This window comes from Ammospiza nelsoni, chromosome 23 (assembly GCF_027579445.1).
Source record: "Ammospiza nelsoni isolate bAmmNel1 chromosome 23, bAmmNel1.pri, whole genome shotgun sequence".
Lineage (NCBI taxonomy): Eukaryota > Metazoa > Chordata > Aves > Passeriformes > Passerellidae > Ammospiza > Ammospiza nelsoni.
In genome coordinates this window covers 4,066,034-4,087,490 of record NC_080655.1, presented here as the reverse complement: position 1 = coordinate 4,087,490, position 21,457 = coordinate 4,066,034, and the positions used below count along the sequence as shown (strand labels likewise).

The 21,457-nt window shown below is 47.0% G+C and overlaps 2 protein-coding genes across 2 annotated transcripts; one reads left to right on the top strand and one right to left on the bottom strand.

Moving 5' to 3' along the window:
* Positions 1 to 1,711: 1,711 nt before the first annotated feature.
* On the bottom strand, positions 1,712 to 9,303 carry DYRK3 (dual specificity tyrosine phosphorylation regulated kinase 3). The gene is made up of 3 exons (XM_059487766.1): positions 9,100 to 9,303; positions 8,390 to 8,505; positions 1,712 to 4,257 (listed from the first exon to the last, which is right to left on the bottom strand). The coding sequence occupies exons 1-3, from the start codon at positions 9,137 to 9,139 to the stop codon at positions 2,692 to 2,694; spliced, it is 1,722 nt and encodes a 573-aa protein (XP_059343749.1). The 5' UTR covers positions 9,140 to 9,303; the 3' UTR covers positions 1,712 to 2,691.
* Positions 9,304 to 11,586: 2,283 nt separating this feature from the next.
* EIF2D (eukaryotic translation initiation factor 2D) lies at positions 11,587 to 21,456 on the top strand. The gene is made up of 15 exons (XM_059487904.1): positions 11,587 to 11,683; positions 12,701 to 12,891; positions 13,130 to 13,213; positions 15,840 to 15,930; positions 16,470 to 16,577; positions 16,874 to 17,163; positions 17,257 to 17,374; positions 17,919 to 17,964; positions 18,099 to 18,202; positions 18,323 to 18,481; positions 18,599 to 18,688; positions 18,794 to 18,889; positions 19,106 to 19,226; positions 20,898 to 21,072; positions 21,172 to 21,456. The coding sequence occupies exons 1-15, from the start codon at positions 11,628 to 11,630 to the stop codon at positions 21,240 to 21,242; spliced, it is 1,800 nt and encodes a 599-aa protein (XP_059343887.1). The 5' UTR covers positions 11,587 to 11,627; the 3' UTR covers positions 21,243 to 21,456.
* Position 21,457: the final 1 nt, after the last annotated feature.

Sequence of the window (21,457 nt, the reverse complement as noted above, 5' to 3'; positions counted from 1 at the left end):
GTGTGTTTAAATGTTTCCTCACAGGATATTTATTGGCTCCAGGGTCTGCAGGAATGATTCCTCACAGGATATTTATTGGCTCTCCCACTTTGGGAATTCTGCATCAAACAATTCACCAAAAGCAAATGTTTTATGAAGAAATTGGGGATTAGTGATTGGAAACAAGACCCCAATATTCTCAGCTGTGTCTCCTGGGTTAGGAAGAAGTTTCTAGCCCAGTAAATCTGCTGAGGCTGCTTTTCCTTCTCACCCAAATTAGCAATTCACTTAACTACATATTTGATTTTCAAATATGGCAGTAGCAAGTAAAGAAGAGCAAGTCTTAAACAAACACCATGTGCAGTCAGGGTAGTCAGGGCATGCTGAACACATTTTCTAGATGAAAAGCCACAGTTTTGCCAGTTAATTGCTTTATCTGCAGCTTCACAGCCCCAGCCTTAAGCAAAATTACTCAGTGTCCCACAGGAGGAGTTCCCTCACAGCCACCTCTTCCCACAAGTCAAAGAATTATCAATATTATTCTAGTTTTTATAAAGAGAATGGTTTTGAACCAGGACCCTGCTGTGTGTTCCTGAGCCCTGAGCAGCACCCAGGACACCACCACTGCTCCTTCTGCCAGGCTCCAGCACCACCTTTTCTTCTCTATAAAATCCTTTTCCATGCACCCTGAAAGGTTCCCTTCTCCTCTCTCACCTGGTATGTTTTGTTAAAAAGAAATGTAAAGGGCAGAAAAGGAAGATTTTTTTTTGAAAATATGCCAGATCTACTAGAGATTTTACTAAAATCAAAGGTGTCTTCTGCCACTTCCCTCCAGAATCCACTTCCCTGGTTCTCCATTCAAATAAAACTTCACTCAGCCTAGCAAAATTAAAAATCCCAGCCATGTGTTGTTGTGAGTGACCCAGGGCAGCCCATCCATGCTGCCTGCTGCAGGATAAGGGCCAGACTGTTATTTTAATATCATTACTAAGCTCACTGCATTGACACTTGCTCAACAAAACAACTCAGAAAAGCTCCACACATGAGAATCTCCATTTCAGCACCTCAGTTTAAAGCCCTTTGGAGCTTTGGCTGAGTCTTTTTGAGGTTTTTTGCGGGGTGTAATGACCCAGAGGGGCCAGAGCAGCCCCAGCTCCTCAGGGGAAGGGTCTCCTACTGAACATTTGTTCATTTATCTTTAAAATCACCCTGGTGACTCCTTTGTTTGCATAGTGAGAGTCTCCTTCTTTGAGCATTCAAAACCTGCTGTGGAGAAAGTGATTACATTTCAAACCTTCTGTTCCTAAAAGCTCTAAATTGCATTTAAAGTCCTGCTCAGGCACCTGGCAAGGGATCAGATGGTTCTGGGGATGGACTTGAGCCATGTGAGGCTGCAAGGAACAACCCCAACAAGCTGTGCTGTGCTTGTGACAGGTCACACCACCCTGGCATGTTCTGGGGAGATAAAGGAAGAGGAAATACAAGCTCATGGAGTTCAAGAATGAGAAAATGTAGGCACCCAAAGGCCTGAAGGAAGGCAATTAGAAACAAAGCAGCTCTTCCCATTAAATATTTCCATTTGGATCAGCCAGTTCTTGCACCTTATCAGCCTTTCCTGGTTATGTTTCCAGAGATTTTGTTGGGATTTCAGAGCACACTCCCAATTATTAATGTGTGTTTCCCCACCCTCCCTTATTTTCCAGTCACAGCCCTGGGCCTGAAAAAGTTCTACTTGTCTGACAGGGGTGGCATGTTTGCATTTTTATTAAAAGAGCTTCATGTAATTCAATGGAATTCACTCTACACAAAAAGATAATTTTTTGCAATTATCAGAATCTCAAACATGGATATAAACCAGCTCTTGAAGTTCAACATTTTTGTTTAAAAAACACAGGAAAAACAAAGAAACACACCTGGCAGAACTGATGATGGAAATCTGAGCTCCAAAGAAACAGAGAATTCAATCATTACCTGAACAAACTGGCCCACAATTGTGATGGAGCAGGCCTGATCCCAAATTCCCCTACAAGCTTTCCATAGATTTTTAGGGGGAAATAGCAAGTGTTACAGAAATTAGTAGCTTTATTTAGATATATCCTGTGTTTCATGGCATTTCATTTTTTCATGGCTGCTTTGTAATTTTATCATCTGAGTATTTTCTTTTCCAATGACAAATTCCTTTGGTGTCTACATCCCATCACAGTTTTTAAAATCCCAGGACAGATAAGGGAAAAGCAACGCAGAGAAATAAAATTCTTCAAACTTAAGCAATTTGCAAATAAGTTCCTAATGCATTACATTAATGCATTTGTGCTTTTGACAAGAGATTTAAAAACTTTCCCCTGGAAAAGAAAGAGTTCAGCTGGAGACAACTAAAAACATGGAGTTTGAATCAAGTTCCTTTCCTGCCTTGAGCAAAAGAACCTGTTGAACCATGATAAATGGTTTGATTTCTAAACCAGCATTTTTAAACAGCACATCAGCCAAAGTGTCTCTGAACTCCCCAGCTGAGTGGGGTATGCACCAGGTGTGAGTGAAGCAACTGGATAAAATCAGCCCTTTAATGTGCACATTTCTGACTGACCTTCCAATATTCCAGCCTGAGCCCCTAACACAGAGTAAATCCATTAAAACCCTCTCATTTCATTTCCTCCCAGGGCATGAACAGACAGTGAACACACACGGGGTATCCTGGGAACCCAGCACTCCCCACTAGCTGACCAGTTTGGGGAGCACAGTACACAGAGGGATGCTGCCACTGGGCTCAGTGGCCAGACTGGCCCTCAGCTTGCTGGGGACTGCAGCCACAGGAGGCAGCTTGTTAGCAATTCCTTGGAAGGAACCTGAATAGCTGGAAATCCTCCTGCCGGAGCTTTTCTCCAAGGCGGCCGCTTTGGGCACCCGTTTGCAGATCCAGGGGTGCCGCAGGGCCTGGCTGGGAATCATGCGTGTGGAGGGATCCCAGCTGAGGCAGTCCTTGAGGAAACCAGTGAACAAGGGGTCATCACAGCCCTTCAGAGCTGTCACCCAGTCCTTGTTCCCCGGGGCACCCCTGACCTTGCCCCGGCGCGAGCGGCTCCCGCTCAGGGTCACCTTCCCGTCGGGCTGCGTCAGCACCGTGCAGTAACGGGGGTGACCCTTGGAGTTGATGAAGTTCTTGGCTCGTTTGGATTGATCCAAAAGCTTCTGAGGTGGCATTCCAAGAAGTTCCATGATACAGGCCAGCTGGTCTGCCTCGTCCTCTCCAGGGAAAAGAGGGTAGCCAGTCAAAAGTTCCACCAGAATGCAGCCAAAGCTCCACATGTCTATGGGCATCCCATAGCGGCTCCCCAGGATCACCTCTGGCGCCCGATAAAACCGGGACTGGATGTAGGTGTAGACTCTTTGGTGCTCAAAACAGCTGGACCCAAAATCTATAACCTTGATTCCACTCCTCCCTTGCTGTTTTAGGAGGATATTTTCTGGCTTCAAGTCACAGTGGATGATTCTGTTTCTATAAAGGGCATCCAAACACTGCAGGATGGAGTGAGCGAACTTTCGAACCAACTGGAGGCTAAACCCCTGAAATTTATTCCTTTTAATCAGCTCATACAGGTTCATGCTCAAGAGTTCAAAGGTCATGCAGATGTGGTTCCGAAAGGTGAAGCTCTCCAGCATGTGGATCACATTCATGCTGCCTGTTTTATCCTGCTTCTTCAGGTGCTCCAGGATCCTGATCTCCTCGGCAGCTTGCCGATGGAACCTCTTCTCATTGCGAACCATCTTTAAGGCCAGGTGTTGGTGGAGTTTGTGATCATAGACTTTAGCAACTTGTCCAAAACTGCCTTTTCCAATGATTTTGAGCACCTCATACCTGTAGGCCAGGTGGTCGTGGGGCACGTGGATGTAGCTGCCTTGATCGTCGTCGTAGCCGCCGTTGTTGGGGCCGCCGATCACCCCCTGCCTCTTTTTGGCAGACGGCCCCACAAAGTAAATCTCAGAGAAACTGAAGATCTCCTGCTGCTCATAAGGTGACAGCAGATGTTTGAATTGTTTGACAGCTTCCTCTGGAGCTTGGGAGATAGCTTTATGTGATTTCAAGGAGCTTCCATTGCCTCTGGCACCCAGGCTCTCTAGGCTTTTCTCTTTGGACAGAGAAGGGAGAGATCTTTCTGGAGTAAGGCCTGCAGAGTGAAGAGTGCTGCTCCTTCTGTTGCCAGAGTCCTCAAATAACTGCTCCACTTTGACCTGATTTGCAGCCAGAGGGTGATCCTTCATTATAAGTTTGTTGATAGAAACCTACAAGGGAAAAAGTAGTTTAGTTTATCTTTTAAAGCACAGATTAAAAATAAAATCACTACCAACAGAAAATCGGTAACACGGATGAGTTTGGCATTTATTAGGAACAAATATAAAATGCTGGGCTAAATTAAGTTACAAGCATAGTTATAGAAGGGTACACAAAGAGAAAGCAACTCCCTGAAACAGCACATGTGCTTTTAAATCCAGAAAGGGAAACCCTAGACAGCCAAAGACTCAAACAACCACAAAATACCCATCTCCAGCCTGTGCAGGGCCAGGGAACAGCTATGTTTAGCTTCAAACGTGGGTGCAGCAGCACAACCACCAACAGATGCAACTTGCACCTGTCTGGAGCAGGGAATGGAACGTGGATGTGCAGAGAAGTGGCAGGAGGATTGCACAGCCACGCTGCCAAAGGGACACAAAGCAACCCCAGCAGGTGACATATGGCTGCTGTGAGGCAGCTGCATGAGGAACAGCAGAAGGACAGGGCAAGGCAAGGTAAACCATCCTTTAGAATATAAAAATTAATTGTGGGGGGTTAATTTCAAGGGGAAAACATCATCATATCCACACCTCTCTTTGAAATCATGGTGGAATTGTAGAATATCCTGAGCTGGAAGGGACCCACAAAAATCATCAAGTCCAACAAAATCCCTCCCTGTCCCCACTGTTCTGGAGCTCTGGTAGCCTTAGGGCTGTGCCCATGCCCTGGGCAGCCTGTTCTGTGCCCCACCACTCTTTGGGGAAGAACTTTTATCCAACCAACAGATGCAACTTGCACCTGTCTGGAGCAGTGAATGGGACATGGATGTGCAGAGAAGTGGCAGGAGGATTGCACAGCCACGCTGCCAAAGGGACACAAAGCAACCCCAGCAGGTGACATATGGCTGCTGTGAGGCAGCTGCATGAGGAACAGCAGAAAGACAGGGCAGGGCAAGGTAAACCAACCTTTAGAATCTAAAAAATAATTGTGGGGGGTTAATTTCAAGGGGAAAACATCATCATATCCACACCTCTCTTTGAAATCATGGTGGAATTGTAGAATATCCTGAGCTGGAAGGGACCCACAAAAATCCCTCCCAGCCCCTGAGAGCGTTTCTCTGGAGCTCTGGCAGCCTTGGGGCTGTGCCCATGCCCTGGGCAGCCTGTTCTATGCCCCACCATCCTTTGGGGAGGAACTTTTATCCAACCTAAACCCCCCCTGACACAGCTCCAGCCGTTCTCTTGGGTCCTGGCACTGTCACAGAGGGAAGACAGAGCTGCACAACTCTCTTAACACCGACTTGAATAACCAGGAACAACTCCCACTCCAACTCAGCTGAGAGCAGTCTGCAAGCACTCCCTCTTAGCACCATGTGCTAAAATATTTACATCTGAAACAAACCCATAGAAGGTGAGAAGAACACTGTGAAATTTTCCAGGCTTGTCAATTTTACTATTTAGTAAATGCTGAACACCCCGGAGGTCAGTTCCCCACCAGCACTGCAGTTTTTCCTTTTCCTGCTTGCTGAGAGGCAGCACAGAGGTGTTGTCCCATCCCAGGCAGAACGGAAGAAGCCCTGACTGAAGCAGCAACATCTGTTTTCCATTTTGTCCTTTAATCTAAAAATAAAGATCTCAGACACATGCCAAACCAAATCCCTGAAAACCAAAATAACTACATAGGAATCAAACAAAAAAATATAAATAAACCTGCAGCCCCACGGCCATAAAACCAAATTCCTTTTTAGTTACATCCAGTCCAACATCTCAGCAGGGTCAGCAAATAAGGGAAGTGAATGTTCTCCCCAAAGCCAACTACACACAGCTCATAAAAGACTCTGTTTGTTGGTGCTGCCCTGAAATGTTAGTTCTTGCTCATAAGCACCAAAAAATGGGTATTTCCCTGCAGAAATCAGCTCTTATCAACATGGAGAGATCCTACCAAGCTCCACTCCTCCTATCAAGCCCAAAATGCAGTGTACTGGGAGGGACATGCCTAGCCAGAGGCTGCAATGAAAACAACAGAGCCCAGCCCTGCTAACTCGGGATAAACGCCTTTTTCTTGGAGCCTGCCTGAACCTCTGAGATAAGAATGACATTTTTTCAGAGCTGGCTCAAAGTCTCTTCAGTTAGCAGACCCAAACAGAAAGTTTACAAATAAACAGAAGATATAAACACAGAACTAGGGTCACACTTGTTTAAATATTCTCCACCCAAGAGTAGCAGCAGCTCTGCTTGTGTTGCTGTTCATAGCAAACATTTTGTACCTTTGAATCCCTAAATAAACCAGGAATCCATGATTCCATTTATCCTGGAACGATTTCTTAATGAAGGAATTATGGCTTTGGATTTCAAACCTGACTCAACGGTAGTAAGGTCTCAATTTTCATTCTTAGAGGACTCCCAAAATCAGTTGCCACATGATGGTGAGACACAAATATAGCTCCATCTTCACTTGAACTCAGGAGAGCTGCACTCAGATGACTCCTGGGTAACACCAGCTTTCTTTCAACAGCTTTATTTTACAAATCCCAGCCTCCACAAGTTTTTTGTTTAATTGCTGAAGTGCAGGCGAGAAATGAGGCTGACAACACCAGTGGCACCCTGTTGAAAACTCTCCCTGATAAAACTTCATTTTCACTGACAAGGAAACAGTTGCTGCAATTCCTACACAAACTGGTTTGCAGAGATGCTCTGAATTAAACAGACTGAATCCAGCCCATGTGTTCTCAAAGCAGAGAGATTTTGTGTTCTCTGCAGGCTCAGATGAAGGAATGGGGAGCTGCAGTCAGCACAACTCCTCAATTCTCATGTAACATTACATTATAATAAAACATCTTGCAAGAAAACTAAAATTGTCATTAATGGGTATTTTAAATATTTTTAAATACCCATTTAATGGGTATTTTCCCATTAAAACTCAGCCCCACCATTTTCAGCCTCAGCTCCTGCTTGCCTGATACAACTGAGGATGGATTTTATTGATACGTCACCACACAAACTGGGCATGCTATAAACCCTTAAGCTTGCCCTAAAAAGTTAACAGGCTTCAAGGAAAAAAACACAGATGAAGACAAATCAAACAAAATATTCATGGGTTTATATTTGTATTTCATTGGATAGTTCCACTCTACTGACTTGTACTCAGTTATGAACAAGTGAAGTCACACTACAGCTTGAAACACTGCAGCTGAAATGTTTCCATATCCCTGCACACAAAAAACCCCAACCCACCACTCTTCAAACCCTGCTGCTCCACAGAACTCCAAATACCTTCTGTTCCCCCTCAACATTTCCAAAAAGGGAAAAAAAAAACCAGACTCATGCCCCTGAGTTTGCACAGACCAAATTTGTTACAACAAAATCCCACAAGGTGATGATTTCCAAATGCATTCCCCACTCAGGGCAATGTCTATTTTCACTTTTTAGAAAGTGAGAGGTTTTTTTTTAAGCTTAAGCTCCTTCCCTTCTGCCAGAACTCAACAAGAGCCAGAACACATTTAAAACCCATCTAAAGGACAGATCAGTGTACAAAAGTACAGCTGAACACGAGCACTACTGAGCCAATTAAAGGGAAAAAAAATCTCCCAGCTCCATATCTGCTGAGGGAACAGAGCCCTGATGAAAGAGCCCGGCAACACCTTCACCTCATAAGGACTATTTTGGTAGCAAAAGAAGTGACAGATAATGCCCAAGTTTTCAGAGCAGAAAGGTACTTTTGTGAGGTGGTTGGCAGCCACACAGACTCACACTGCTCCTATGTTACTTACCCGTCAGAATTTTCATGAGGGAAAACTAAAATGGGAACGTGCAGGAGGAGGCAGAGCAAAGCATGTGTGGATTGACTTATCAGAGTACAAGGTGACACGGCACAACGCTTCAAGCCTTTGTAAAGTAACTTTTTTTTAATTAAAACACGAGCTGAGGGCAGTAAAATGGGGTTCCTGAGGCTGCCAGCAAGTTCTGCACTGAATACAGCACATCATTTTTGTGCTCAAAAAACCCAATAATTTTAAGAAGCCTCTACAAAGCTGCAAAATGCCAGTTTTAAAATCTATTCTCTGTAGGGAGGTATGAGACCCCCACACAGCTCTCACTCCCACACAGCACAACGTGAAGACACAGATGACTTAAAAATACTCACATGAGGTCTTGAAAGGGAAGGAATTCCCGAGGGGCTCCGTTCTTCATTTGTAGGCTCTGGGTATCTACACTCATCTATCCTCATATAGGAGTCGTATAATCCATCTCCAATCCTGGCTGGAACGGTCCCACACACAAACCAGTTATTCACCACAATTCACACCGACAGAGCCAAACGCTTAAATGCACATTTAGTCTGTAAAATCATCGATTCTCCTTCATTCATTAAATGATCTTTGGAATTTAACTGAATTTTCAAACCGCAGGAGTGCGATGCTTCTGGGAAATCTTAATTCGAGATACTTTTAATTTAGAGGTTCTTTTTTGTTAATCAACTTCTGCAGAGCAAAAAAATACATCCCTAAGAATCACTGACCACCATTCCCCCGCTTCCCCTTAATCAGGATAATCCCAAACGAGCAGAAAACGAGCAAATACTTAAACGCTTGATAGGACTATCCTTTAAAGCAGGTTATCCCTTAAAAATGAGATGTGAGAATTACAGCTGCAAAAGCGTGGGGAAGGAAAAAAAAAATAAGGCGGCGTCTCTCGCTGTCGACTGCTCAAAAACTTAAAATCGCGACGCCTATCGCGACAGACCCGACGGACGGCTGGGACCACGCGGGGGGCTCGGCGGCCACCGACCCAAACCGCATCCCGCCCTTTCCCCCAACCCCGCGGGACCCCCGGCCGCCCCCTCCTCCTCCTCACCCGCGGCGAGAGGCCCGTCCGGCTTCCTGCCGAGCAGCATCGTGTCGGGGGGGCCCCGGCGCGGGCCCCATTCCCGGCGGGTGCCGCTGCCCAGCGCGGCCGCTCGGCCCCGGCCCGGCCCGGCCGTTGCCCCGGGAACGGCCCCCGCCCGCCCGCCCGCGCCTGCGCAGCGCTGCCGGGGCGGGATCGCGCCCGGGGCTGCGGAGCTCCAGCGCTGGCTTCGGTTTTCCCCTCAGCTAAACCCGCCCCATGAGACCCCCGCTGGCGGGGCTGCGCCTTCTCCCCTGAGCTAAACCCGCCCTACGGGACCCCCACTCCCGGGGGCTGCGGAGCTCCGGCGCTCAGCTCGGTTCTCCCCTGAGCTAAACCCGCCTCGCAGGACACCCGGGGCTGCGGAGCTCCAGCGCTGGCTTCGGTTCTCCCCTCAGCTAAACCCGCCCCGTGAGACCCCCGCTGGCGGGGCTGCGCCTTCTCCCCTGAGCTAAACCCGCCCTACGGGACCCCAGCAACCGGGGCTGCGCCTTCTCCCCTGAGCTAAACCCGCCCTACGGGACCCCAGCAACCGGGGCTGCGCTTCTCCCCTGAGCTAAACCGCCCTACGGGACCCCCACTCCCGGGGGCTGCGGAGCTCCGGCGCTCAGCTCGGTTCTCCCCTGAGCTAAACCCGCCTCGCAGGACACCCGGGGCTGCGGCGCTCCAGCGCTCGCCTCTCTTCTCCCCTGAGCTAAACCCGCCCTACAGGATCCCGCACCCGGGGCTGCGGTGCTCCAGCGCTCCCTCGCTTGTCCCCTCAGCCGAACCCGCCCTACGGGACCGCCGCACACCGCGGAGTGCTCGGCCTGGGGGAGAGGAGGCCGCCGGGGCGGGATCGTGCCAGGGGCTGTGGAGCTCCCGCTCTGGCCCCGCTTCTCCCCTCAGCCAAACTCCGCACCGGGGCTGCGGAGCTCCAGCGCTCGCCTCCCTTCTCCCCTCAGCCGAACTCGCTCCGCGAGGCCCCCACAGGCCGCGGGGTGCTCGGCATGGAGGAAAGGAACCTCCTCACACCGAGGTGTAGAAGGAACGCTCAGTAGTAACGTGGCTGGGAAGAGATGGATGGAGGCAAAATGCTGAGTGCTGCAGGAAGGGGGCTCTGGGACAGCACAGGCTGCCCAACCCTGCCAGCCGCTTTGCAGGAATTGGTTTGGAGTAAAAAGTCCAGGACAACGCTCAGGTCCCCACGAGCAGCCATGGATTTCTCCTGGTACAGAGGGGGTTACAGAGCTGGAGGCGTCGGTGGTGTTTTGGAACATGACAGCTCTCTAATGAGATGTAGGAGGTGTATTTATTTCCACAAACTGCCCTTAAATTAATGAAAAAAATTTTAAAAATCAAGTGGAGTTTGACTTTCTGGTTCTGCACAACTCCTGCCAGGAGGGGACAGCTGGAGGGGATTTGGGATCTTATCCCAGGGAACAGGACAGGAGGAGAGGGAATGGCCTCAGGCTGGGCTGGGGAGGCTCAGGTTGGACATGAGCAGGAATTTCCTCATGGAAAGGGCTGGAAGGGGCTGCCCAGGGGGGTTTGGAGTGCCCATCCCTGGAGGTGTCCAAGGGAGGATAGATGTGGCACTCAGTGCTCTGGGCTGGGGACAACGTGGGCATCGGGCACTGATTTGACTCGATGATCTTAGAGGGATTTTCCAATCTTCGTAACTCCGTGATCCTGGGAAGGCTCCAATCACTACAACACTCCTGTAATACTCCTACCCATTCCATACTCTCGATTTCCAGCTAGAAATCGATCAGGAACACGCAAGCAAATGTATAAATCACAGTAAGAATGCCCAGCTGCCAGGGTACATTAACCAGAAGACAGCTCAGAAGTTTAAGCACAAAAGAACCCCCACATTTCTGAGAACCCCTCGTGTGGAGGAACCTGGGGGGGTGCCGTGGGGGGGACCCCAGATCCTGGCGGGGAGACCAAGACCCCCTCAGGGAGCCGGGGTGGGGAGACCGAGACCCCTCAAGGCACTGGGGCAGGGGGACCAGGACCCCATCAAGGACCCGGGGTGGGGAGACTGGGACCCCTCAAGGAGCCGGGATGGGGAGTCCGGGACTCCCTCAGGGAGCTGGGGCGGGGTGACAGGGACCATTCAGGGAACCGGCCTTGGGGGGAGCGAGACCCCCTTAAGGAGCTGGAGTGGGGAGACCAAGACCCCCTCAAGGAGCTGGGGCGGGAGTCTCCAACGCGGGCGAGGGGGACCGGGAACCCCTCAAGGAGTCGGGGCAGGGGAGACCGAGACCCCTCAAGGAGCTGGGACGGGGGGACCGGGACCCCCTCAAGGAGTCCGGGCAGGGGGACTGGCGCCCCTCAGGGAGCTGGGGCGGGGGTCCCCAACGCGGGCGAGGGGGCCCGGGAGCCCTGAAGGCGGCGGGACGGGGGGTCGCGGGGGCTCGGCGCGGCCGGGCGCCGTTTCCAGCCGGACGCTTTATGGGCGCGGACGGCGCTATGGCGGCCGCCGCGGGCTGAGGGGACGGCGCGGGCCCGCCATGTTCGCCAGGGCGTTCCGCGTGAGGGCCAACACCAGCATCAAGGGCTCGGACCGGTGAGTGCCGCGCCGGGACCCCGCAGGGATCCCCGCCGGGCCGGGGGGACGCGCGGGGCCCGGCCTCGGGGTCGCGGTGGCGGGCGGCGATGCCCCCGAGTAGCTGCTTTCACCCCTTGCTTGTGATACACTCCCGGCCTGAGCACGGAGTGTGCGTTTCGCTGGAAGATGTTGCCATAATTAAGCCAGGTTTAATTGAAATATTATGCCAAGGACTGGATGAAGCCTTCTGTGCTTATTTATAGCAGCGCTCAGTGTCTAATGGGGCTGTGAGATGAAGAGGGGGTTTGCATAAGGACGTGGAGTGACAGGATTAGAGGGAATGGCTTTAAACTGGAGGAGGTGGGTTTATATTGGATATTAGGAAGAAATTATTCCTTGTGAGGGTGGGGAGGTGCTGGCACAGGTGCCCAGAGCAGCTGTGGCTGCCCCTGGATCTCTGGCAGTGCCCAAGGCCAGGCTGGATGGGGCTGGGAGCCACCTGGGATAGTGGAAGGTGTCCCTGCCATGATAGGGGTGGGACTGGATGGGATTTAAAGTCTCTTTTAACCCAAACCATCTGTAATTCTTTAATTCTTTATGTTCCTGAGCAGCACTGCTGGGCTGACCTCCTGATTGTTCAGGTTCACTGAACACTGCTGTGAATGACCACAAACATCCCTGTGCTGGTCACTGGGGCTTAAACTTCAAATAAAACTGGGGGACAGGGAAATCTGGCTGTCCCCTGCTCCAGCTGTGGGTGACAGGCTGGGCAGAGCCAGTGTGAAATCACAGCACAAAACAGAGGCAGGGGCAGCAAACAGAAGCTGAAAGCAGATGTTTAAAGAAGATAAGAGCAGGGCAAGTGTATTCAGACTTTTCATGGTTTGTAAACCCAGACACAAATGCTCCAAATTATCTCCTGTGAAGAGGTGGGAATCTCAGGAACAGCCAACAAAACAGAACAGCAGATGTAGGAATTAGTCTGAGGGATGGCCTAGGCAGCTTTGTAACACATTTGGGATTTTGTCATTGCAGGAGGAAGCTACGAAGTGATGTGGCAGCAGCTTTTCCCAGCCTGAGCACTGAACAAGTGGCTGAGTTGGTTCCAAGCAAGGAAGAGCTCAATGTCATCAAAATATACTCTCACAAAGGGGAGGCCATCACTGTTTACATGAACCACAGGAACCCAATCCTGTTTGAAGTTGAGAAAGTTCTGTATCCAACAGGTAGGGGGAAGGGATTGGAGCAATCCTCCCTCTTTGCTTACCTTTCCAATTAATAATTAATTATTGTGGCATCGTTTGGATTTCACATTCCTTTATTATCCAATTAAGTGTTTTATTGTCTAATTAAATTTAATCTCCTTGATTATCCAATAAGAGTTTAGTCTTAAAGATGAAAAGAAACAGCATCTAGAAATGTTCTTAATTATGCATTTTTATATTTGCTTCTGTTTTGGGACAGTGTACACTCTGTGGGTCTACCCAGACCTTCTCCCTGCCTTTACAACATGGCCCCCAGTGCTACAGAAACTTGCAGGAGGTGCAGGTAAGAGCACCAGAACTTTGCCCCTTTGCACTGCAAAAAGGAATTGCCTTCAGGGCTTTTTAGGTGTTTTCCTTCACAGTGGCAAAAATGTACCTGAAACAAGTAGAAGGAATGAGTACTCAAAAAAAATTGTGGTAGTGGTGTCCTAAAAAGGAAATAAATTAGCTGTAAAAAGAGTTTGTGAACGAAGGAAAGTAGGTGAAGGTGTTTAAAGCAGTAACCTGCTCAGTGTGGGAGGCTGAGATTTGGAAATCCCTTCTCAGGGTGATGAGCAGCCCTGAACTGGGACACAGAGCTGCCTGTGCCATTGGTCTGTCCCTTTGAAAGCTCCTCTGCTGCCACCCTGCTTCCTGCCAGAGCCCGGGGGAACAAGCTCATCCTGTGGATAGGAAGGAAATTTATTTTGGAAGCTGCAATCACTGTCAGGCAGCCTGTGGATTGTGCAGGTGGGGTTGGAGCTGAATTCCTGGGTTACTGGCTCTACCAGCTCATTATGTATCAAGACTAACAGGAAAGGATTCTGTTCTCTGGAACCTGCTTTGGATGCAGTTCAGACTCAGGAAAATCAGCCCATTATAAACTTTAAATTGCTGAACTGCTCAAGCAGAAGAAGATTAAATTCGAGCTGCTGCAGCCTTGATATCTACCTGGAGGTGCTCACGAAGGAAGGGATGTCTTTTTCCATGACACAGCATCCAGTGTGGAACTCAGGTCTCGCTGCTTTGTTTGCTTTTGGGGAAAAGGAAGTGCTGTGATAGACATCTGAGAGAGCCTCGCTGCTGGCTTGTAATGCCCCAGATTCTGGGCAGAAAGACTCGCTAATGGGGCAGGACATTGATGAAAGAGCCCTGCGGGTCATTCATCGCCCCTGGCAACCAGGCTACCTCTGTGCAGGATCCAAAGATAAGGAGCTGGCCAGGGACAATGGCCACAAAGGCAGGGGAGAGGTAGAGCCGGTCCTCAGGAGGGAGAGGAAAGGCACCACTTCAGACTGGAGCACTGCAGGAGATTCGGTTCCCAAACGCAGCATGTTTTGGGATATCTCTTCCATAAATTCAAATACTTGCTGTCTGCCCTGGTAATTTGCATAATTAATGCTGCTTATGTGGTCACATTAAGGCCTTGATGTGGTTTCTGTCCCCAGCCATGTGGAGCTCTGGTGGCATTTGCAGAGTTCATTCTAGACCTGATAAAAATACTTGTGACAATGAGCAGAGGGAAAAATCTTGGCTTCTTCAGGCTCCACATTAAATCAGGGATGCTGAGAAAAATCTGAATGAGATGTCTGCAAAACCAATCCATGGAACAGCTCAGGAGTCTGCGGAGAGCGGCAGTGAGGGGAAGCAGCTGCTGTTGCCACCCTTTGGTGAGGACATCATGCCACAGCTGCAGCATGGAAAGCTCTGCTTTGTGATCATCCCATTATTCAGTCTCATCTGTGGGGTAATCTCTGTTCCCCCTCTCTGTTGATCTAATATGTGTTTTAGGGTTTGATGTGTTCTTTCAATGATTGCTTGGCTTGTGGAAGAGTGGGGAATACTAAAAATGTGTCGAACACTTCATTCATTTAAAAATGTGGCTAATTTTTGAGATATGTATGCGGGACCATTGTCAGTTTTTACTTCTTGGGGTACACCTAAGGAAGCAAAAGCTTGCAGGAAAGGATGACAGGCATGGCTGCCAGTTTCACCTGTGTGAAGGGAAGTAAAAACTGCACTAGAGAACGTGTCTACGGAAACATGAATACTCTAATGTGAGAAAGAAAATATGGATTAGTTATATATTGCAAAGTTGTAAAAAGACAGGAAAGCTAACGATGTAAAGTTTCATTACTAACATCTTTTAAAATTGAACTTTCTATTCATTAAATTAAATTAAAAGATTGAGAGAAAAGCTGAAAAACTCGAACCACAGTCAGAGTCTAGTGATGAGGTTGTCTTCTTTGAAGAGTTGATGATCTTCTTTGAAGAATTGATGTCTCAGTCTTGAATCTTTGTTGCATCCTTGGAATTTAGTTGTAGAAATGTTAAGTCTAGCACTTTTGGATTTCAGTTGCAACACCAGCACAGGTTTGCTGTATCTGTCTGTGTTGAGATGATCCTCCAAGCTGTGGGAAGCAGAAGGAAGCAGGGCTGTGATTTCTGTCCAAAACAGCAAAGAGGCTGTTTCTCATCTCCCCAGCTGGCTGCAGCTGATGTGGCACATTGAGGAGGGATGGGGCAGCAGTGACAGCTTTGAGGCAATTCTGTCTCCAGGGAAAAAGCTGCTGGGGTAACCTTCCCTTGGGAAGGGTAAATGGGTTATTCCTGATACTTCTTCTCGTTCCTTTCCCTTTCCATGCCATCAATGAAGAGCTTTGCTGGGAGCCGGTTAAAAACAGCCCTCGGGTCTGACAGGGCTGTGCAAGCTTCACTCTCTGCAGTTTTTTGGGATGTGCCCAGCAGCCTTATGGATCGGATCCCGCACTCCACGGGGAAAAGCGGTGCTTTGGGAGGAGAAACAGAATCCTGCTCTCCCTGGCGTGTGCTCAGCTCGTGGTTTTGCTGAGTAGCGGGAGGGAGGGGGGCGGAGGAGGCGGTGCCTGAGCGTTTCATTGAGAAATGGATGCGCTTCATTCTTCCCGCAGACCTGATGCTGCCAGGCGTTGTGGTGCCACCTTCCGGCCTCCCTCAAGTGACACGGGGCACGCTCTGTGCTGTCACCCTGCAGGGAAACAGGTACAGAGCATTCTCCAATCCACAGCCCGGTCCAGAAACTAAAAATGAAGTGAAGGTTTTGAGGAAATCACATCAGAAGTGTTGTCTTCGAGGAGCCTTAGCAGTGAAAGATACAGCAGGAAAAAAAAATCTTAATTTTATGAGTTAGGAAATGTTTGAGCTGAGGTGGGAAGCTTTGTAAATTGTTTATTTTGGACCAATGTTTTTAACAAAATACTGTATTCTGCACAATTGCCTTTGTGTCTGTGTGAAAATTCTGAGTGAGGGAGTGCTAAAATTGGTTTTCCCTCACTGCTGGTCTCTTCTGGCAGTGCATGTGCTTCTTGTAATTTATTAAAAGCAAGAATGTGTCACTGCACAACCTTCAGTTCATCCAGGCTCAGGATTCTTTGGAAAACCTTACATACCAGAAGGATACTAGAAAATATGAAGTTGCTTGAAAACTTGTAAAGAGCAGGGTGGTTGTAAAATAGATTCAGTCTGACACATTAGCACAGGGTGTTTGTGTTGTCCTGCTCCAACATTCCCTTTTTCCCCAGAGCTCCCGTGGCAGTTGGAGTTGCCACCATGTCCACAGAGGAGATGCTGGCTGCTGGCATGAAGGGGAAGGGCGTTGCTGTGCTGCACACCCACCTGGATCACCTCTGGTGGGTAACTGCCAGCACTGGGGACAATGGGCAACACGTTCATGTGTTTACTGAAAGCCAAATCTAAGGTTAATCTGTCAGGCCAATTTAGTGAATTATTTGGGTACAGCTTAGATAGGAACTTTATTTAGAGTTTATGGAGGAAGATGAGTTCAAAGTAAATTTTACAGTTCAGAGATTGCAGTAAAAGACCCATGCAGGTGCCACTTCCTTTATTCAGGGTGACATCTGTTCACTGTCCTGTGGTTGAAAGCAGCAAAAGGAAAGCTGTGTTCTGCTTTTTCTTCCTTTTGTAGGGAATATGGTGACAAATCTTCTCCTCCTACCTTAGCTCCCTTGGGAACAGATTGTGCTGCAGTGGAGAGTGCTGGAGACCAGGAGGAGCTGCAGGGGAAGGAGCCTGGCAGCAGCTGCTCCCCTGAGCCAGAGCAGCACGTGGACATCAGGGATTTGAGCCTGAGGGACAGAGACACTTGTGCAGAGCTGCTGGGGCAGGAGGAGCTCCATGAGAACAGAGCTGCAGAACCAGCTGAGGATGCCAGCACACAGGACCAGCAGGAGGCTGAGGACAGCAGGACCCCACAAGGTATTTTTGTATCCCACTGAAACCAAACCATGCTCTTTGGTTTGCTGAATCTCACAGACAACTCATGGTACCTGTTCTTTTTTCTCCCTGCAGAGCAAATGGATGCTTTGTTTAATCAGTGCTTTTTCCATGCCTTAAAATGCAGAGTAAAGAAGTCAGATCTCCCTCTGCTCACCAGCACATTTCTAGGCAGCCACATGGTCTCCTGCTGGTACGTGGGAAGGAGATGGAATTGGGATTTGCATGCTGGGATTTGGTCTTTAAAATGTGGAGATTGTGTGGGATATTTAGGAAGAAGGTTTTGAGTAAAAAATAAAATCCAGCTCTTAAATAAGGTTATGCTCAATTCTGCCATCAAATACTTTGATCAGATAGAATCCTTATATTAAATACTTGCATGTAAGGATTGCCATCAAGTACTTTGATGAAATACAATCCTTCTATTAAATATTTGAATGGAAGAATTGTCCAGACCTGGATTTGCTCTTGGGAGCCAACTTGACTTGGCTGGCATTGGTTTCACCATGCTTTAGTGACCTGAGTGGCTGCTTGCCTGCCCACAGGAACATCAGCACTAATTTCACTCATCACATTCTATTTATCAACTTCTTTGGACTAACTCTTTCTCTATGTTAATTATATTTACTGTGTTATTTATATTCTTAAATCTTGCTACTTCTAGCATAAGTAGCAAGATTTAAGAAGAAATGAAGGGTGACTTATAACTAAAGAACTTTTAAAAAATCCCTTTATAGCCCTGCTGGAAAACAACTGGACATAAAGAAATCAAGCTATAAGAAGGTGAGATTTTTTTTTTTTTGTTTGGGTGTTGTTTCTTTTTTTAAATTAATTTTAATAAGTAACAGAAGAAGAGAAAAAGTTTTAAACACAAGAGCAGGAGTTTAAAATGCTTGACTCCACATTTCTGATTGCAGTTCTCTAAATTCCTGCAATGCATGCAGCACCAGAGGATCTTACAGGTGAAGGAGCTGAGCAAAGGTGTGGAGAGCATCGTGGACGTGGACTGGAAACACCCAGAGTACGTAGAATAATATCACAGTCTTTAAAAGAATTTGGAATCTCTGAAAGAGGGAGTGGAATCTGCTGCCTCCAGCTCTGTTCCATCCCTTTCACTCACACCAAACAATTCTTGTGGCAGCATTAAAGCATTTGCAGTGCCTGAAGGGTTTTCCTCAGCCTCTGCTGCCCAAGACAGCAAAAGCGAAGAGAGAGAACAAGTGTACCATGCTCCTGAAATCATTCCACTCTATGGGGTGTCCACAAAAATGATCCCACTCTTTCAGGAATCTGGACACAGGTAAGCCCAAAAATAGAAAGAAAGTAAGAGAGCAACAAAATTGTAGTTGCTGTTTTTCTCTTACTGCCAGAACCCAACTCCCAAATACTTTGATTCAAAAATTCTCTTTGTCTTCAGAAAAGGCAGCATCCTGTCAAGCAGTGAGGTGAGAAACATCATCATTAGCTATGTGAAGAGTAATGAGTTGGTTGATGAAACAAACAAGAAGTGAGTACAGGTGGAAGTTTTCCTCCCTTGCTTCCATAGGAGAGGCTGAAATTAGAGGAAAAAAAAATGACCTGGTTTGTTCCTCTGTGTGCTTTTGTTTTGCAGCTTTGTAAAGGTGAATGCCATCCTGTGTGACTGCCTGTTGGATAAATCAGAACAGGATGAGATCTCACACCTCAAATGGGATGAACTCTTGAGCAGGTGATTGTTCCCTCAATATCCCTTCCCAGAACTGCACAGATTGATTGGCTGCAACTCAAACCCCGTGCTGGGAGCTGCCTGATTTGTAATTTCCTGGAGAATTTCCTGGAGATAAATAGGAACAAGATGAGATCTCACACCTTAAATGGGACAGCCTTTTGAGCAGGTGCTTGTTCTCAATCTCCCCAGAATGACACAGATTATTGCTCTGTGCAGGTGCCTGGAACGACTGCAGCCCTTGCACCAGGTGACATTTTCTGGCCAAGAACCCGTGGTGAGGAAAGGAAACATCGAGCCCATCGACATCAGCATAGCACAGAGATCATCGAACAAGAAGGTGAAAAAACACAATTAAATGAGGGGGTTGAGCAGATGAAATCCCAGATCCTGGGGCAGCTTTGGCAATCATTATTAACCCCTCAGCAGTGATAAGTCCAATTATCATTTAACCCTTCAGCAGTGATGTTTCCAATCCTTATTAACCACTCAGCAGTGATGTTTCCAATTATTATTTAATTCCTCATCAGTGATGATGCAAATATTATTTAACCCTTCAGCAGTGATGTTTCCAATCATTATTAACCCTCAGCACTGATATTTCTTCTCCTTATTAGTCCTTACTAGCTTCCAATAATTTTTAACCCTTCAGCAGTAATATTTCCAATCATTATTAACTCTTTAGCACTGATGTTTCCAATCTTCAGCAGTGATATTTCCAATTATTATTTAACCCTTCAGCAGTGATGTTTCCAATCATAATTAACCCTTCAGCAGTGATGAGTCCAATTATCATTTAACCCTTCAGCAGTGATGTGTTCAATCATTATTAACCCCTCAGCAGTGATATTTCTAGTCCTTACTAGTCCTTACTAGCTTCCAATCATTTTTAACCCTTCAGCAGTGATGCTTCCAATCATTTTAACCCTTCAGCAATGATGTTTCTAATTATTTTTTAACCCTAAGCAGTGATGTTTCAAATAATTTTTTAACCCTTCAGCAGTGATGTTTCCAATAATTATTTAACCCCTCAGCAGTGATGTTTCCAATCATTATTTTCCCTTCAGCAATGTTGTTTCTAATTATTATTTAATCCTTCAGCAGTGATGTTTCCAATCATTATTAACTCTTTAGCACTGATGTTTCCAAATCAGTGATATTTCCAATTTTTAACCCTTCAGCAGTGATGCTTCTAATTATTATTTAACCCTTCAGCAGTGATGTTTCCAATTCACCATTTAACCCTCCAGCAGTGATGTTTCCAATCATTATTAATCCTTCAGCAGTGATGTTTCCAATAACTTTTAACCCTTCAGCAATGATGTTTGCAATCATTATTAATGTTTCAGCATGAGGTTTCCAATTTTCATTTAACCCTTCAGCAATGATGTTTCCAATCATTATTTAACCCTTCAGCAGTGATTTTTCCAATATTTTTTTAACCCCTCAGCAGTGATGTTTCCAAGCATTATTATGTTTCCAATCACTATTAACCCCTCAACAGTTATATTTCCAATCATTATTAACCCTTCAGCAATGATGTTTGCAATTATTATTTAACCCCTCAGCAGAGATGTTTCCAATCATTATCTCTTGACCAATGATGTTTTTAATTATTATTTAACCCTTCAGCAGTGATGTTTCCAGTCCTTACTAGCTTCCAATCATTATTAACCCCTCTCAGCACTGATCTTTCCAATCATTATTAACCCTTCAGCAGTGATGTTTCCAATTATTATTAACCCATCAGCAGTGATATTTCTAGTCCTAACTAGTTTTCAATCATTTTTAACCCATCAGCAGTGATATTTCTAGTCCTAACTAGTTTTCAATCATTTTTAACCCTTCAGTAGTGATGTTTGCAATCATTATTAACACTCAGCAGTGACGTTTCCAATCATTTTTAACCCTTCCCCAGTGATGTTTCTAATCATTATTAACGCCTCAGCAATGATGTTTCCAATAATTTTTACCTCTTCACCTCTAATCCAATCAGTATTAATCCCCACAGGTGACAATTATCAAGAACCTTGAGCTGTATGGTCTGGACCCACAGTGTGTGGCCAACACCCTCCAACAGAAGGTCCAAGCCAGTGCCACCATCAGCCCAGCACCAGGAACAAAGGACAGAGTCCAGGTCCAGATCCAAGGCAACCAAATCCATCATCTGGCCAAGATGCTGCTTGGTAAGAAGATTCTGGGAGTGGGCTGCTTGCAGCAAAACTGAGATTTTTTTAATTCTTTAAGTCTTCCTTAGCTGAAGTGAGCTCTTGGTTGTGTTGCAGAAGAATATCAGCTACCTCGGAAATACATCCAGGGCCTGGACAAGGCTCCAAAGCTTGGCCGCAAGAAGTAGGAGAAAAATCGACTGCAAGGATTGCTCAGCTCTCATTGTTTTCATTATTTATACAAGGGTTTGCTGCCAGCAAATCAAGGATCATGCACAGGCCCTGCTCATTCCACAATGAGTCCTGGATGTTTACAAGGTCTGGAATTCACCCAAATAATAATAGTGCTCCAGGTGTTCCTTTTTCATAAAAATAAAAAGCTCAATAAACTCCTTGGCATTAT

Excerpts from the sequence above, each read along its gene's own strand:
- DYRK3 (XM_059487766.1), bottom strand. The coding sequence starts at position 9,139 with ATGCTGCTCGGCAGGAAGCCGGACGGGCCTCTCGCCGCGG. Across the intron at positions 8,506-9,099 it reads GGACGGGCCTCTCGCCGCGG|CCAGGATTGGAGATGGATTA; the intron begins GTGAGGAGGAGG and ends GGACCGTTCCAG. Across the intron at positions 4,258-8,389 it reads CTTCCCTTTCAAGACCTCAT|GTTTCTATCAACAAACTTAT; the intron begins GTGAGTATTTTT and ends TTTCCCTTGTAG.
- EIF2D (XM_059487904.1), top strand. The coding sequence starts at position 11,628 with ATGTTCGCCAGGGCGTTCCGCGTGAGGGCCAACACCAGCATCAAGGGC. Across the intron at positions 15,931-16,469 it reads GTCACCCTGCAGGGAAACAG|AGCTCCCGTGGCAGTTGGAG; the intron begins GTACAGAGCATT and ends CTTTTTCCCCAG. Across the intron at positions 16,578-16,873 it reads ACCCACCTGGATCACCTCTG|GGAATATGGTGACAAATCTT; the intron begins GTGGGTAACTGC and ends TTCCTTTTGTAG.